The following is a 16,420-nucleotide window of genomic DNA, read 5'->3' as shown; positions in this document are numbered from 1 at the left end:
TCCAGCACTGGATTCAAACCCTGCAATTTTACAGCACCAAAGCAGTTTTTCTTTTCTAGTTTAATAGGAAGTCTTCAGTGAATCTACATCTGTAGCCAACAGTGCACAAACGGGAAGAGTTTAGCACTACACTGCCAGTTTGAGCTGATATCGAAAACAACTTTTCCCTTACAGTTTAAACTTCCGACACCTCATAGCTCCATACAAATATCAGAACTTAAACTGTTCAACAGAACTTAGAGAGCTAAGGAACTAAAGGGTATAACAGAAAAAGAAGATCATACCTTCTTTTCTTATAATATAAACCAACTTTTAATAATAAAAACTTCTATCATGTTTTCAATGAGAATAACATATACAGTTCAATGTAAAACAGTGCACAGTGTAAATGCCCTTAGAAACTCTTCTATGCATCTTTATGCAGTGACTGCGTAATTGTGGGCCAGGATCCTCACCAGGCTGTAAATTGCTGCAGTTCCGCTAAACAGAGCTGATGTAGACAAAGCGAGGATCTTGGCCTACGTGGTTTTTTTTATTTTTGGGTGTTCCTACAGTTCTTACAATACTAAGTACATTTTAAGTTGAGGATTCAGTAAAGAAACATTCATTTCTTCTTCAAACAGCAAATGGCAAGAATCTTCCAAAATTAACAAAAAGTGCATTGAAATAATGATCTGCTCATCCGGCTGCAGTACAAAATGGATACTCAGTAACAAACCCCTGTATTCAACAGCTGGCAAGTGATGGGTTGTCCTAGTTCCCTGCAACAGGTTGCTGTAGGTCAGAGGAAACAGTTAAAAGTAAGAGAGTAAACAAAACATGTTCCTTCCCCAAAATTACTTCAGTCTGTGAGTGAAGAAAAAAAAAGTTTAAAAATTAAGAGACAAAATTCAGAACAATCTGCATCCCCAAACTTTGTCATAAGCCATTTTGTGTTGAAGTGTAGATTAAAAAATTTACAAGACCTTCATATCCAAATGGAAAAAGTCTTACTTTTAGTTTTTGAGTCGGTTTGGATATTAATAAAAAAAAATTAAGCCAGCTAGAGAACAAACAACATCAGAAATAAAAACCCCAAACCTTTATTTTCTAGAATATACATCACTGCAAAGCGCTTCTGGATCTCCTAACTATGAATTGTTTTAAATGAGGCTGTGGAGGAACGGTAAGTTTCCAATACACCCTTCTAGTGACACCTGCTATGACTGAAATTCGTGAGGGAGGGGTGGTCATATTAAGGCACTCACTCCAAAAGAACATTATTTCTGTCCTGAGACTGCTGACATGTTTCAATTAGTTTCAGCCAGTAATTTGGAAAAAATTACTGTGCTTAGGATAATACTGACAGAATGGAGAACAATTTTTCAAACAAGAAAAAATAAAGTACATTATATACACGATTCCTTTTTTCTTTTAACTTAAAAGCATCCCTAATACATCTTAATAACTGTATTAAAGACTACTTAAATATTGAATGATTTTAAATAATGTAGATTTTTTTCAGTAAACTGGGAGTAGCTGTGTAATTGCCAGCATATTGGTCCCATTTTAAACAATATAATTTTTATTTAAATCTTGTATATATAATAACATGATCGAAAACACATATTCCACTCCACATAAATAAGTATAGTTCTTCTGACCTGTTTTAAAAACTACATCTGTTCAAATAATCAGATTATAAGACTGTATTTTTCCTTTGTAAAGTTTCCTTTAAAATCCTTCACTCCCAATCTCTCCTCTTAAATATTACTGTATTTCCAGAGTACATAATAGGGCATTAGCAAAAAGAGTTAATCAAAAACCTGAAAGCTACAGTAAGTAAAATGAAGTAATGTTAAGAAGTATTATGGAATGTATACTCTGCAGCATAGAGAGATTGGTTCTCACTGGGCTGAAGTGGAAAATTACTCCAGAAGAAATTCTTTGTGTTCATATTTGAATAAACCATAGATTGTGCTATTCGTTGTTCAAAAGTGCAGGTCAGTTAATGAAAAAGTGGTGTTTATGAAGGTACTGCTCAAGGATGCTGACCAAAATTACGCTGGCAATTAAATGGATGCCAGATGCAGTACAGGGAGAGAGATACGTGTCATTCTGGATTTTCTTAACCAATCCATATCTTGAAGTCCACAACTTTTAGGTGGCAGCACAAACAAGTCATCAGGGAAAACTGCGCTCTCTTGAAATACAATTGTCACTTTTCCAGGCATCTAGCAAATGGCAGTAACATCCATCTTAGCTCTGTGGTGGTTGTTTCAAGAATTTCTTCAAGAAGTCAAAGCAATACAGGAATCCCTGCACATGCTGCAGGAGTTCAAAGGCAGATTCTTGGTGCCTGGGTCCAGCAGGTTCATATCCTACTAAACCGGAGCAATATCTCGTCCTCTCTGGATTCAGCGCCATCAGTGTCAGTTAGAGTGGGTCCTCAGACAGGGCTGCTCATAGCTGAATGCTTTAACGATGCTGCAAAGTAGGTGCCTCTCTCACTTTTATAAATCCCCATCTGTAGGTGGCTGGCACAACCTATAGAGTCTTTAAGGCAGATGAAGAGTATGGTATTAAATATCATAAGGATGATACATAAAGTTACTGGCACAGTATATGAGAGTCAACTTCTCCTTTATCATTCTGCAAGCTTTAGAGGTAATCCAGTATCAAGAATACCACTATTTTTAATTTTAATAATTGCAAATTTAGAAGTGCCACTAGTGATTTATTAACTAAAGTATTTACATTCATCGTTTAAATACTCTTTGAGACTTTCCATCACTCCCTTTTAACTTTGGCCCAATTTGGGTCTTCAACAGTCCCTTTTCTCTTTCTCTTTTTCTTTTGTTCTAAACCCAGTTCAGCATTTTTCCTGAACAAAAGAGTTCACCCCCATACAGATTGGGATACCAAACAGATAAAAGAACTTACTTGCTTGTTGGCATGGTTTAACAAACTTTAAAATTAGTATTTATGTTTTCAGAGAAATTTTTTGAATCACAAGATCAGCAAATTGAGGCCAGTGGTTAAACCTAAGTGCATCTTGACTGTCATTCATATATATGACCGTTTGTGGTAGCTTTATCTTGGCTTTTTCTACTTTACATTTGCATAAACTCAAGTCTTTTACAACTTCTCTTTCAAGACTGCTACTACAGAGTTTGACAAACCTCAATGCTAGGAAATAAAATCCTGAGATTTAACATTAATTCACCAGCTCTCTTTTTAACTTTGCTCAGTTTTATTTCACATTATGATGATGGAACCCAGTAGGAACACATGTATCTGAACTTTATTGCCCTGAAATAATCCCAGTAAACAGTCCTGGAGTTTGTCATTGTGATTTAGAGTGTACACGAAAGAAGAGAAATGCCTTAGCTTACGATTTGTTTGTAAAGCTGTTTCTTTTTGAACATAGCATGCTGTTATGGTCATAAAAACGGAACCAAAGTAATGTACAGCCATTAACAAGGCAAAATAACCATGCTGCTCAAACACTGGTGTTCATACTGGGGACATGGTACAAAAACCAACACTGACTATTGTTTTATTCCTTTTTGAAATAGCAATTACAATCCAACAGAAGGATAAGGTTCTAAATGCAAAATATTCTTTTTAAGGTCTTTGAGAAAATAAACCAAGGCCAGACTGTTAGAGTAAGCATCGTCACAGTCTCTAAAGTTTAAAATAATTTCCCATAAAAATTTTGAGGAGCAGATAGGAAGAAAAAAAAGAAAAAAGAAAAGAGTCAGGGCTTGTTTAGACTAACTCAGAAGTCTTAATGGGTGAATAAGATACCACTGTTTTAAGGAAGTCTTCTTGACACTGAACTAGTATGTTCTTTGGAGGACCCTAGCACTAGCAAATACACTAGCTCTATCTGAAAGGATGGCATAGACTTTACTGGATCTTTTCTGGTGCTGATTCCTGCATGCCAGAACTGTTTTGCCTTCATGTAAACAATGCCATTAACAAGAGCAGAATCAGAAGTTTCTCTGATGTTTGTACAGACTGATTCTGTATATATTGTCATCTAAACCACGAGCATTTGTTCCTACCATTGTGGGAAAATGCTGTGTGACAGTTTATTAAAGAATATTCTCTTCTCTCTGATATATGAAATCGGAGGCAATTGGCCAGAAAGAGATACTTTTCTTAAAATTAAAGGTATTCTTATCCTGCAGAGAGAGATGATGAACATCTCTAGCTCCCGTTAGGTGGAGTAGGATTCACAAATGTACAGTGCTTTTCAAAGTTGTCTTCTAGACAAAAACATATATAACCCTGGGCAACTCCTCTTCCTTAGAGCTGCATTACTGTATGGTTACTCTGACTTGAAGTGCTTGCTCTTAAATTTGCTCTGCCATAACTAAACAGTCAAGCTCTTCTAAGCACACAATAATATTAGCCTTTGAATTATCTTTGCATATCTGCAGTCAGATTTGCTATTCAGTAATTTTTCTTTCTAAGCATTCCACAGATGGCTGTCAATCACTAGCTTTGCCAAGTCACAGCAACTGTCCACAGAAGACCCTTCTGTCTGAGCAGTTATGTTTTATTCAGAAAGTGCAGAAACCTTTGAAGTTAATGATCTGCAAAATGTAAGCAGCAAAGCTGATTACAATGCACTTAGTTTAGTACAGTGAGAAAAAAGAACAGGAATTTTTTCTTTTTTCCACTACTGCTACTAAGGAGATCTTTGGTTCTAACAGGACCTCCACAACTGTTACAGAAACATAAAACCAGCACTCAGATAAAAAGCATAACACATAATAACCTACCGAGGTGCACACTGTGGCATTTGGTCCATCACTTTCAGATTCTTGGCAGAGAGTTCAACCCTTGGTCCCTAAGGAAACAGAGAATTTATGGTACTGACAGTATTGATAAAGCACCTGATCCTTAGGGGAAAATATTATAATGGGAGGATGGTTTCTATTTGAGAATCCATTAACTACTTTTAGAAGATTTGGAATCCATTGGATGGATACATTAGTCATCTGTGTTTACTTAAAAGATGGAATTAGTCCCAAAGCACTTTACAAGCACTGCTGTCTAGCACTAGGGAATTTCTACTATTTAACACTGTGACTGAGACTTCATTTTTTTATTTACAGAAATTGTCTTAAATATACTGGATAGTCTCTACGTTCTAACCATCAAGGCACACACTTTAAATAATGTACACTGAGGCATTTATTTTAATTGCTGTAATGGCTGTACATGCAAAAGTTAATTTGTTCCTGTCAAATATATGTGTAGCTATTCAGACATTGATAGAAGTTTGGCTATATGGGTTTGTAGCACACAAAATACAGTGCCACGTCAAAATAAACTGGTGTTTGTACAATGATGTTGCTGGAATGAAAATGGTGGCATGCAGCAGACATACATCCAAATACTTACTTGCTTTCGCATGATGTCTGTAGCTTGCATGATACACTTAGGCAAAAGTCCATGACTTCGAGCCAGTATGGCTGCTTGCTCTAGGGACACACTCAATGTACTTCTGAACATGGGAACAAGAGATATTAAAATCACAGATCATATTTAAAAATGTATAAATAGGTATGTACAGGACATTTATCTGTTAAATATGACTTCTGTTAGCTAGTGTTCTTATATTTACTTTTTTAGTTTTTTCACTTACGAAACTATAAAACGACCTCAGTCCTGCATTTCTAGTCTCATTACACCTAGATACTGCAATTATTTGAGTCTCCAGCATCATTACTACAAGGCTATGTTTCACTGCTCTTCTGCAGTCTCTCCATTCATATAAAGTTCTTCTGCATTCATATAAAGTTATTCACAAATGAATCTTATCTTTACTCAATGGTTTTGAGACACTGGAAGAACAGTGCTGTGTTTGGAATCAATGCTTGCACACACCAAGATTCTAAAGCTATTTTTGAGCAACCTCCTACATTTTCAAGTGTGCGACTGAAGACAATGTTGGCTGAAAGTAATATGCAATGAGATTGCTCAGTTGCATTGGTTGATGCACTGAAACATAAAAAAGTTTGTGTGTCAATACTAATTATTAACAAAAGTATTAAAAGTCACAACCTACCCTAAAATAAAGATGGCAGTAGATTTAGATCCTTAATATATTCCCTTACAATCTACCTTTCCATTGCTTTGAACAGAATCAAAAATATTGCTCAAATCTCTAGAAAGGACAAAAGTTCTCATCGCAGCAGTAAAACACAGGTTTTAAAAATCTCACCTCTGCATCCCAGTGCCACACATTGTAATCTGACAGGCTCCAAGTCGATAACAGAGCTCAGAGGATATAGGTAGCAGGCCAGCTCCTGAGGTGTTACTGCTAGAATAGCCTGACTGGGTTGGTTTTGTATTAATGAAAGACTTCATCAGCCTGCAAAGCTCATCCATTGCATTAATGGGGCGAATAAGCTAAACAAAGCAATAAAAAAATGCATCAATGGTATACTTACACCTTCAGTTATAAAGACATTTACAGTTCTTTATCCTATGTCTAAGCACAATAATCTAAAGAAGAGTGACTGCCACACAGTAACAACTATTTAGAATATATATGAACTTTGGAGTGGGAAAATACAATTACTTAGGCTTGGGGCAATTTTTTGCAATTATTACAAATCACATAAGCTGTTTACAATGTATATTACCATTGCAAAGATAGTCTCTGATTTTGTCTTCCCCGCAGTAGTATTTAATGCCTTACATGCATATATTCACGTATGTCACCTGCCCCAGTTAGACAGACTGCCTTTACATGAGATGCTGGGAAGTACTGTTTTTGTGTTGTTTTCTTCTGTAACTGTGAACAAAGCTTTGTTCATTTTCATGCATCTGTGGGAAAATTAATTCATTCTGTCTAACGTCAGATACCGTATTTAGCAGGGGCAGTCAGGGTGACATGGAGTCTTATTAGTGCCTAAGTTAAGGGTTTTGTGTCTACCTGGGTTCTACACATTTTCTGTGAAACAAAGGAACTGTAGCCAAGCTTCAGAGAAATTCAGATCACTTCTTTAGGGTAGGGAACATTTTTTAAATGACGTTTGGGTTTGTACAGGTCTGCCATATGGGTATCCCATGACTGGGATTTTAGAGATGTAGAAATAATATTTCTATGAGATAGTTTATTGCAGAAATAAACACAATAACAATACCTGGTCAATCTTCACTGCAGTAGTATTGGAATCAGTGGGCAAGTTTGATCTCTCTAGGTAAAATGTCCTGCAAAAAGGCCAGCAACGACTACATTAGTTGGTGTGTCACATTTCAAGCACATATATGTATACTATCTTGTCTAAAACATTTGAGAAGGCTATGCTAAAAATCTTGTGCTTCAAGATCTGCTTTCTTATTGAACCATTTTGATTGCAGTAATTTACAGAGTCTGTACTAAAATACTCCAACCCCCCTTTTTTATGTAATTTTAGCTCTGCACAAAGTTCTGAAGTCAAATTAGATGGGAATTTCATACGGTACAGTGCACTACTTCAGAACAAGCTTAACTGTGGGAAGAAAATTAACAGGTTTCCCACACAATGAGAATCTCCAAAAATCATATTTGTACAAGGAACCATCAGGAACGGAATCTCTTTTTCATTAAATTTTAAGGTCTTTAGCGAGGAATGCTCTTTTCAATGTGTTTTAAGGCAAGGAAGAAGCATGAAATACCTGAGTTTACGGTAATATTGCTGCACTTTTTCAAGTGAAATACCATTAATTTGCTGTGGAAGTTCTTCTAGAGATGAGCCAGCTGGTTGTGATTGCCCCTCCATACTCTCCAGAGCTGAAGAAGAAAACATTTTACTAAACCTATGTTATTAGTTTTCTTTTCATTCATTTATTTATTTATCTCTATATCATGTCACTGCTCAGCAAATGACTGTTGGATCATGTCAAGGCTGATTCTGTTACTGCATAAATTTAATGGATTTCCCAGTATGGGAATATAGTGATAGTATCATAAAGGTGAGCTTCACAGAAAGCAGTTCTATCTAACAGCAATTACTCCCCACTAATATCCCCTTGAAGGAAATTTCCTGTATTGTATTTTGTTGTGAATATTTGGTTATCAAGTCAATTTCCAGCCCAGATGATTCTGTCATGGTGTATGCTTTTAAAAACACTTCTCTGTAGCCTGGGAACATCTCCTGATACCATACTAGATCAGATTGTGCATGTAGTCTAATATAATGTCTCTATGGCCTTTACAGGAAGGCATAAAAAAAGCCCCAAACAGGCATATCTTGCTGTCATGACTGTGCCTTATTCTAAAATCTAGCACTTCCCAGGTCTCTCTAGAATAGAAACATCTGCTTCTTAAATATGCCTGTAGTTCTCAGCTGCACTATGTTAAGACCTTCATGGTCATTCTTTATTTTGAATCTTTCAGCATCACCAGTTAGCTTATTTTTCTCAAGAAAGCTTTTTATAGACACCTTTTGTAAAGAGCACCGTGTGCAGTTTCAAGCTTCCCCCATTCTGAAACCGAGAAGGCAGTTTGGAGAAGTAGTAGCTGTCAAGATAAAAGATAACCTTCAAGGCCTGACGACTTCCTTCGATGTGGTAGAAGACATGAGTATCTGGAGAAATAAAGATAAAACACTTGCTGCTTTACCACAGCAGGAGCAATGCGAAACCATTGCTATCTGAGTTTGCTATATTAGATAATGACATTTCACATCTCCACCATTAGATGAATAAGGGAGAGCTTTTATTGAGAGAATGCAGGCTCTGAAATATTATACTTAAGAAGATACACAGCATGACCTAGCGTAATGTTTGATGCTAATACAATAAATGTGGTTAATAATTAAAATCCATCTTGTTTCATGGCATCTCATAGAGCGTAAACATGGAGAGAGATCTGGCAGGGTGGGACACAGGACACAGAAGAGCTGAGGAGGGCTAGTCCTTCTACCTTAGGTAATGTGGTGAATTACAAACATCTGTCAGGAACTGCTTATCATCTGTCATATCTCCCTGTGTGCGAAATCACACAGGTAAGGTACACTGGCACAGGCCATAGTTACAAATCACAGAATATGCCACCAGCATCCCATGATGTCAGTCCTGCTTTTTATGCCATGTTTTTGCAGTGGAACCTGAGGGAATGCAACAGTGCTTCAGAAAAGCCGCTCAGTGCTCGCCAGGTCTGACATGGTCTGTTAGATTTATAATCAGGGAGGATATTAATCCATAAAACAAACAAGAAAAAAAGAGCTTCAGAGAAACAGAGAATACTCACTTGCTACAAGACTTTCATCCAGCTGCTTGAAATAGAAGGCAACTTTGTCCAGTTCAGTCAGAGTGACCTGGATGTCTTCCAGCATGGTACGCTCCTCCTTCTGTAGAGGAAAGAAACAGATATAAATAGGTTATAATCTGCCAGAAAGAGATCAATGGCAGGAAAGTATAGCTGTTATGGGCACGCTTTGGTTCAGGAGACCTAGAGCAGAATGTGGAGCTTTCCATTGACTCCAACCCAGCCAGGTAATTACTAATGGGCCTGGAACTTTGTGATACAAGATAGCTACCCTTTGCTTAGATGTCACTTAATGTGATTCACAGAGAGTAGAGAAGTTCAAGGACTGAATAAGTTTGAAGGGATCTCTTTCTCCAAACTTTACTCTATACCTACAAATGTGAAGAACAGCCATGCATTCCATGCAATGTGAATAAATAGTAGTTACATATGCATATAATTTGGATTATATTTAAAAAAACTCCACACTCAATCTACAATGTTTACAAAGTCCAAAAAAATGTCGCTTCTCTATAGTGTCAGAGCTACTTGTCTTTTTTATGCTCCTTTTTTCTTAACATTTTTACAGTTACGGCAGCTTATCTACTGTAGCTGTGGCTTATCTGTTCGTTGGGTGCAGAGGAACTATGCAAGACCAGCTCCTCTTCTCCTTAGACATGGTGCCTCAAATACCAGCAGCACAGAAGTGAGAGAGAGAGTGCAGTCTATCTACTCCATAAAAGTGTCCACTGTATGAACAAAAGCCTACATTTTCCTGTTGTCCCAACTCTTGAAATACTCAGAACTTCTTCACCTATTTGTTGAAATGTGTGTTTTAACCAGAAGATGGCAGGCCACACACGTGTCACCAACAACTGAGTAGTAAAACCTCCCTAAATGCAGCAGCATTGCTCCAAACATGAAGGCAGACAGATTCCTATGGTGTTCTAGTGTGATACTGGGTCCAATATTTGTGACGAGATTAAAATGATGGGATATGGGATATGGAATATTGGCACATGGTTGTCAGCAGCAGGAACCTCCAGAGGTTGCTGTAGTAATGAGAGTCTAACATGCTGCTAGAAAGAAGGCTCTGGCTGTGCTGTGAGTGGCAGAGAAGCATACAGGCAAGTGTGAGCAGACCCAAGGGTGCCACAACTCTTCATCTTACCACAGCGGGGGAGAGAAGAGACTGGTAGTTTAGTAAAACACCAGTGGCTGCTATCTGTTCCAGCCATTTTCTGCTGGCATCTCTGCTGCTCTCTTCGTATTCCCCATTGTTGTTGTATCGATAGTTGAGAGCAGCCAGTAACTGCTCTGAAAAGGTGCAAATAGCAGCCACAAGAGACTGACAGAAGATGGAATCACGTCTCAGCTGTAGCTCAGTATCTGCCAGAGAAGGGGAGAGAAACACAAGTCGTCATGAGTATACTTGTCTTTAATCTCACTGCCAAAGAGGCAGTTTGCGTGTGCGTGTGTGTGCATGACATTTGGCTTCTGCTGTAGCTTTCACAGACTTAACAGATAACCTCTTCTTGCTGTGTGACCTGGGTGTATAAATAAAGACAGCATAGCTGGAGTACATGCATGTTTGAAAATTTTCTAGTCCACTTGACTGTTTATTACTTCCTCTGCCATCTGCATGCTCCTTCTTCTGACTGAGAAGAGCTATAACTCCTTAGTGCCATATCTGGATTGATTCCCTTCTTTTTATGCTTACAGAAGCAAGAGAATTCTTGAAAGAAGGTCTCTGCCATTACTTCTCTCCTGGGCTATTAAGAGATTCATCTTCCCCCATCCATCTGTATTTTGTGGGCTTCCCATATGCTTAATGCATTAACTGGGCCTGCCCATACGGTACCAATTGGTTTATGTTTCCTGGGAGAATTTCCCCTGTGTTAACTTTGCTTCCAGTCTGCCTGCCAGGCAGCCACATGCTGGTCAAATCAACCTCGTCACACTTAAGGGGATTGCAGGCCAAAGAGGCACATGAATAAGTGACAAGCTACTTCCCAGGCACCCTGGGCTCCTCCAGCAGGCACTGCAGTACAGCAGTCTCTCATTGTCAAGGCAGCGTTCCCCAGAGAAAGAAGCTGAAAACATCACCCAGAGGCTTTGAAGATCTGGATTATTTTTATAAAGCACTGAACACAATAGACCGACTAATACACTCCAGGCCCTGGGCCATATTCTCAACTTCAAGGCAACCAGTCCTTCTAGCAGCACACCTCTGTACTGCTAGACGTAAGGCAAAGAGAGCTTAGGACTGCCCTCAAGGCAAGGGAATCCCTGATGCCATAGCCAGTTCAGTGCCATCTGCTCCTTCATTCTGTCCAGAGGATGTTCATGGAAATGCTGCAGGAGATGGAGCACAGGTAGAGACTTAGGGAGTCATTATATCTACTGTCATTAAAAACAGCTTTTATGGACACTAGACTGACACCACAGGCTGGTTGGCACAGACTCATGGACCAGCCCTGGCAGGAGTTGACAAGTGACTTAGAGCCATACAAATCTCTCATCTTCATTCTATGAAGACTTGAGAATCAAGCCTGGCACAGTGAAATAACGACAGCCTATTCCAGTTATTTATTACCTCATTTTCAAACAAAAGTACACCAAGTAGGTGTTTCAATTACAAAATGACTGCACATTCACTCCTGGGAAAGGCCTGTCCCTTGATCTGCGAGCACAATGTTTTGTGTGTGGTTACAAATTAATGATGTCCACAGTGTATTTAGCTGCTGCCTGCACATTTAGGTTCTTAGTCTGCTCCTGGCTGTAATTTCAGTATATTTCAATCCTAACTCCTAACATGCCTGCTCTGTTTGGAAAGATGACAGAGTCCACGGTCTCACAGAAAGTTATGCAATAGGTCTCATTTTTGCTGCATGTTCTCACCACAGCAGGAAACAGTAAAGGCCATCTGGGAAGGGGGATTGTACAAAGGAAAAAATGAACACATTAAAAAAAAAAAAAAAGAGTGCTTGTGAAACACCAGCGACCAGCCAGGTAACACAAGCAGCGTACAGTGAATTGAAATAATGTAAACTGAAGAACAGATGTCAGATGCATGGAAAGGTTGCCCTAGATGCAAAGCATGAGAAATGCTAGCATAAAATGCCAGGGAAAAACCTAAATGCTAAGGAAAAACATAACATCTTGATGTATGCACATGCATGCACATAAAACTGTGCTAGGGACTTCTGTATATATGATGTTGTTTTGCAACAAATCAAAACCCCTTACCTGTGCATTTTAACAAGGCCAAAAGCAGCTGGTTCTTCCCATCTAAAACAGTGAAGAAAAGGAATGCTCTAGTCAACATGGTATCATGGTAGATTTGATTGCATTTGGTTAACAGTCTCCTCACTCCCTACAATCCCTGGCCCCTGTGTGGCCATTTCTATTTACTCTAGTATTCCTTACTCGTACAGACATTTTAACGACTGAGAAAGAAACAAGGTGTAAATCAAAGAATTTTACAGGCTAAATGTTCTGTTAACTACCATGAATTATTGGAAACAAATTGCACATGTTTGCTGTAGATGTAGTAGATGAATTCCTAAGCAGGTGATTTCTGCCCAGTGCTTTGCACTGGACTGTAAACATCAGATTCAGCTCCTGTTCCAGTTCAACCAGACTGCAACCGTTTAGGATGTTGTAGTATCTGATTAGCGTTCGTTTCATTTTGGAATATACCAAGCATCTCTCTCTCTCCATTTTCTAAAAGGGTTAAAAAAACCACAGGGAAATAGATCACTGATATCATTCTGTCTGAATGGGCTGATGAAATAAAATAAGGGAGAGAAAGTTCTTTGGAGTTGCTGCACAGGTGAGGTTTTACCGTACAGCACTGGGACTCTGCAAACAATAACTTGTTTTACCTGTTCTGTAGAGCCCAGTACAGCCTTATGACAAATTAAGATAAAATGATAAAATGAACTCCTAGACTTGATTAGATCAAGATCTTTTCTCCCTGAAGCCCATAACAAACTTCTCCTTATTTACAGACCTTCCACATGTTTTTGTATGATTTCAACAAGGTTCTTGATGCGCAATGGAAGGTTCCACGGATCTTCTTGAATGCTGGCTTGAATATTATTCCGGCACCTAACTGTGCTTTCTTCCTTCTGTTTAAATTCTAGAAAAAAATGGAGTTTGTTAGCCATTAAGGAAATGCTACATAGCTGAGTGTGGCTTATGAGTTATAATGTGTATACAGATGAAAGCAGAGATACAGTATCAATAGCAACAACTGTGAATGAAAAAGGTTCTTAAATAGAACTAATACAGAAGGAAAAAAAGACTATTCCTATAATCTCTTTATCAGCAGTCGCCTAGCATTGTTGTCAGGATTGTGGACTAAAAGTTATGCACTTGGGTGACATGCGTAGTGAAGGGAGCTCTGCACTACTCAGAAAGCACAGAATTCCCTTCTGTCTTCTCTGCCTTTAATAACGTACAGGCAGCTATATCGGGTAGATCTAGACTCTCTGGCTGTGCAGAATCAGATCAAATTTTTGGCTGCAGCTGTCACATCCCATAATACTGATGAGACGTCTTTCACCTGATGGAAGCTAATTATTTAATTACGGACTAGAAGATTTATTCTCCATGACTTAGCTATGTAGCTGAGCCAAATACCCCACTGTTGGTGATAAAATGCATAAGCAGACAGAGAAACACAGAAAAACTGTGCCAAATAACTGCTCATGAACAGAAATGGGAAAGCATTCAAATTTACATCCATCACTGAAAGGTGTCTATGGTAGCTATTAAATAAGACACTCTGGTCCAGGATTCCAGCTGAATGTAAGCAGGGTTTGTCTGTCCCTTAGTGTGATGAATGTGGGATCTTCAGTTAACTTCAGTTAACTAAAAGACTCTCTCAGTGTAATTAATCTAGTTTTAATAAATGAGACTCCGTTTAAGCAAAATATAATAAAGGAAGTGGAACACAAGGTGTCTGTTATTTCTTCATTCAAACAGCGCATGGAAAAGACTAACAGATATTCTACATAAATGTGAATGTGTTTGTCGAAATGAGTTCATTTAACAGAACTCCACAGGAGTTATTTCTGGAGTCAGGAAAAAAAAAAAAAAGCAGCAGAAAAAGCCCCCTTATAGAGTTTGCCACTGTAACTTAAAAATAGAGCTTGTCAAAGGTTACGGAGGAGGCCATGACTACAGCACCTGAAGTACAGTAGGAATAGTAGGAAACATTTCAGATTTCAAGTGGGAAAGGAAATGCAGGAAATATTCAGAAAATAAAGTTCTGTGTATTTCAGTGAGAGAAGAAACCACATCCTGGGCCCCAAAACCATTAAGACCAAAGTCTCATCATGCTCCCTGAGGAAAAACAAAACACGGTATCATATGTTTGCTCTCTATGGGAATCAGTTTTCAAAATAAGTGTCATGTGAGGATGAGTTTACTCTGGCAATTTTTCTGCTTTTCTTCAGATGGGTAAGTCATTAAGCAAACACAGGCAGAACCTTTTGGTGCCTCAGATCTACAGTCGTCAGCCCCTCATCAGCTTATCGGAGTGTTCATTTAGCTTGTATCTGGCCTATCTCTACCTTGTACCTTTTGAGATACATATCTGTGTTCACATCAAAGGATAGATCTGGGGACTTGTGCAAGAGCTGTGAGGATTCAGCGCATATAACAGAAAAGCGTTCTGTGCTCTTCAGAAGGAATTCATGTGAAAATGACATTTTAAGGATACAAAATTTCAATGGTCAGACATGGTACCTGCCATTAATGTATGACTGGGTAGACTGCATAGTTAAGTAACTCTTTGTGGCCATACAGCAAATGCGCATTCATGTTAAGCTCTCAAGAACTAGCAAATCACTTTATTAAATACAATCAACCTTTTTCTTTACCTTGCAAACTGTGTTCCATTGGAAAGTGCTTGGTTTCTTCAAAGGCCTTAGTTATTACTGGTCCTTTTAGAAGTGCATTGATTGCATCAACCTACAATTGGAATGTTTTCAGTCAGTGGTAGTAAGATTTGCAGATGAAAATCTGAACAGAACTCTTGTGGGAAAGTGCAAAAGCCATTACACTATTTGTATTTTGGAATGATTTCTCATTGACAAATGGCATTAAGACTTTCTATCCATGAACTGGCCTCAAGAGCCTCACATTTAATACAGCATTTTGCACAATGATGATCTACATGCTGATGAGATAAAAGATAATACAAAACAATTCTCTGGTGCTATACACCTATAAAGACATCTGTTGGCTAAACTTGTGAGGACTCTCCTGAGATCTGTAAATGTGATCCATTTAGATCATACAAGGTATTAGAATTTTGTTCACCTTTTCCTTTTTTTTTCTCATGAAAGCTTTTTTCCCCTTAGTCTAATGCCTGAGATAAGGCAGGTCAACCTTGCCTAAATCACACAAGACAACTTAAATGTTGACAAAATTGATTCCTCAAACTGTCCTATAATATACTTGCTTACACTGTACCCCAAGAGAGTTTGCCATCCCTCAAACTATGATTTCATTAAACAATTTTATACTTCCAATTTCTTAAATTGACATTGATAAAGAGAAAGCAATTCTGTGTAAGAGTAATGCTTTACATACCTGGTTAAAAAGATGTTCCAGACAGCCATGAAGTTTGTCTTGTTTGTCTAAAGGAATCCTCATATCATTGGGAAGCTCATCTCCTAAAAAAGGAAAGATGAAAAGCCTTTAACTGTCTTACAAACGTAATCTGTGATGAAGCCAGAGATGACACAAGCACACCTTCGCACCGGAGTCGTGGAAAAATGATTTTCTCTAATTCATAGATCAAAATAGTCATGATTTTTCATATAATGCAAATATCTGATAACTATAGAAGCTTATCCCTGCCTAATACCTCTTCCATATTCCAAATTTACTGGTTCATTAGAAAAAGAACAAATCTCTATCTTTATGTTCTTGTGACTAGTTTTGAAGAAACTACATTTGCAACTTAAACATGCAAGTGCTTATAATCAGCAAAGTCTTATCAGCTCTATTAAGGTGTCTGGTATGAGAAATATGCATGTAACCTATGCATATACTCACCTGATCCCATCTCATCACTGCCCAAGTAAGAGCTGTTACTCCGTACACTGGTGTATGACAACACTGAGTCCCGGTTACTGTTACATTCACTAGAAAGAAAAGCAAAGAAGG

General features: G+C 38.2%; 1 protein-coding gene across 2 annotated transcripts in view; it reads right to left on the bottom strand.

Moving 5' to 3' along the window:
- Window positions 1-1,059: 1,059 nt before the first annotated feature.
- PREX1 (phosphatidylinositol-3,4,5-trisphosphate dependent Rac exchange factor 1) overlaps window positions 1,060-16,420 on the bottom strand; it is a 176,320-nt gene continuing 160,959 nt past the window's right edge. For both annotated transcript variants that reach the window (XM_052788254.1, XM_052788262.1), the window contains exons 27-40: window positions 16,310-16,398; window positions 15,842-15,924; window positions 15,127-15,217; window positions 13,251-13,379; window positions 12,485-12,526; window positions 10,407-10,624; window positions 9,239-9,338; window positions 8,430-8,573; window positions 7,663-7,777; window positions 7,149-7,215; window positions 6,221-6,408; window positions 5,398-5,500; window positions 4,773-4,840; window positions 1,060-2,535 (exon numbers count right to left, since the gene is read on the bottom strand). In XM_052788254.1, the coding sequence (XP_052644214.1) occupies window positions 2,493-2,535; window positions 4,773-4,840; window positions 5,398-5,500; window positions 6,221-6,408; window positions 7,149-7,215; window positions 7,663-7,777; window positions 8,430-8,573; window positions 9,239-9,338; window positions 10,407-10,624; window positions 12,485-12,526; window positions 13,251-13,379; window positions 15,127-15,217; window positions 15,842-15,924; window positions 16,310-16,398 (1,480 nt within the window). In that variant the 3' untranslated portion in view covers window positions 1,060-2,492. The remainder of the gene's footprint in view (window positions 2,536-4,772; window positions 4,841-5,397; window positions 5,501-6,220; window positions 6,409-7,148; window positions 7,216-7,662; window positions 7,778-8,429; window positions 8,574-9,238; window positions 9,339-10,406; window positions 10,625-12,484; window positions 12,527-13,250; window positions 13,380-15,126; window positions 15,218-15,841; window positions 15,925-16,309; window positions 16,399-16,420) is intronic.

The sequence above is a fragment of the Harpia harpyja genome, chromosome 1 (genome assembly GCF_026419915.1).
Source record: "Harpia harpyja isolate bHarHar1 chromosome 1, bHarHar1 primary haplotype, whole genome shotgun sequence".
Taxonomy (NCBI): domain Eukaryota; kingdom Metazoa; phylum Chordata; class Aves; order Accipitriformes; family Accipitridae; genus Harpia; species Harpia harpyja.
This window is presented reverse-complemented; position numbering and strand designations above follow the sequence as displayed.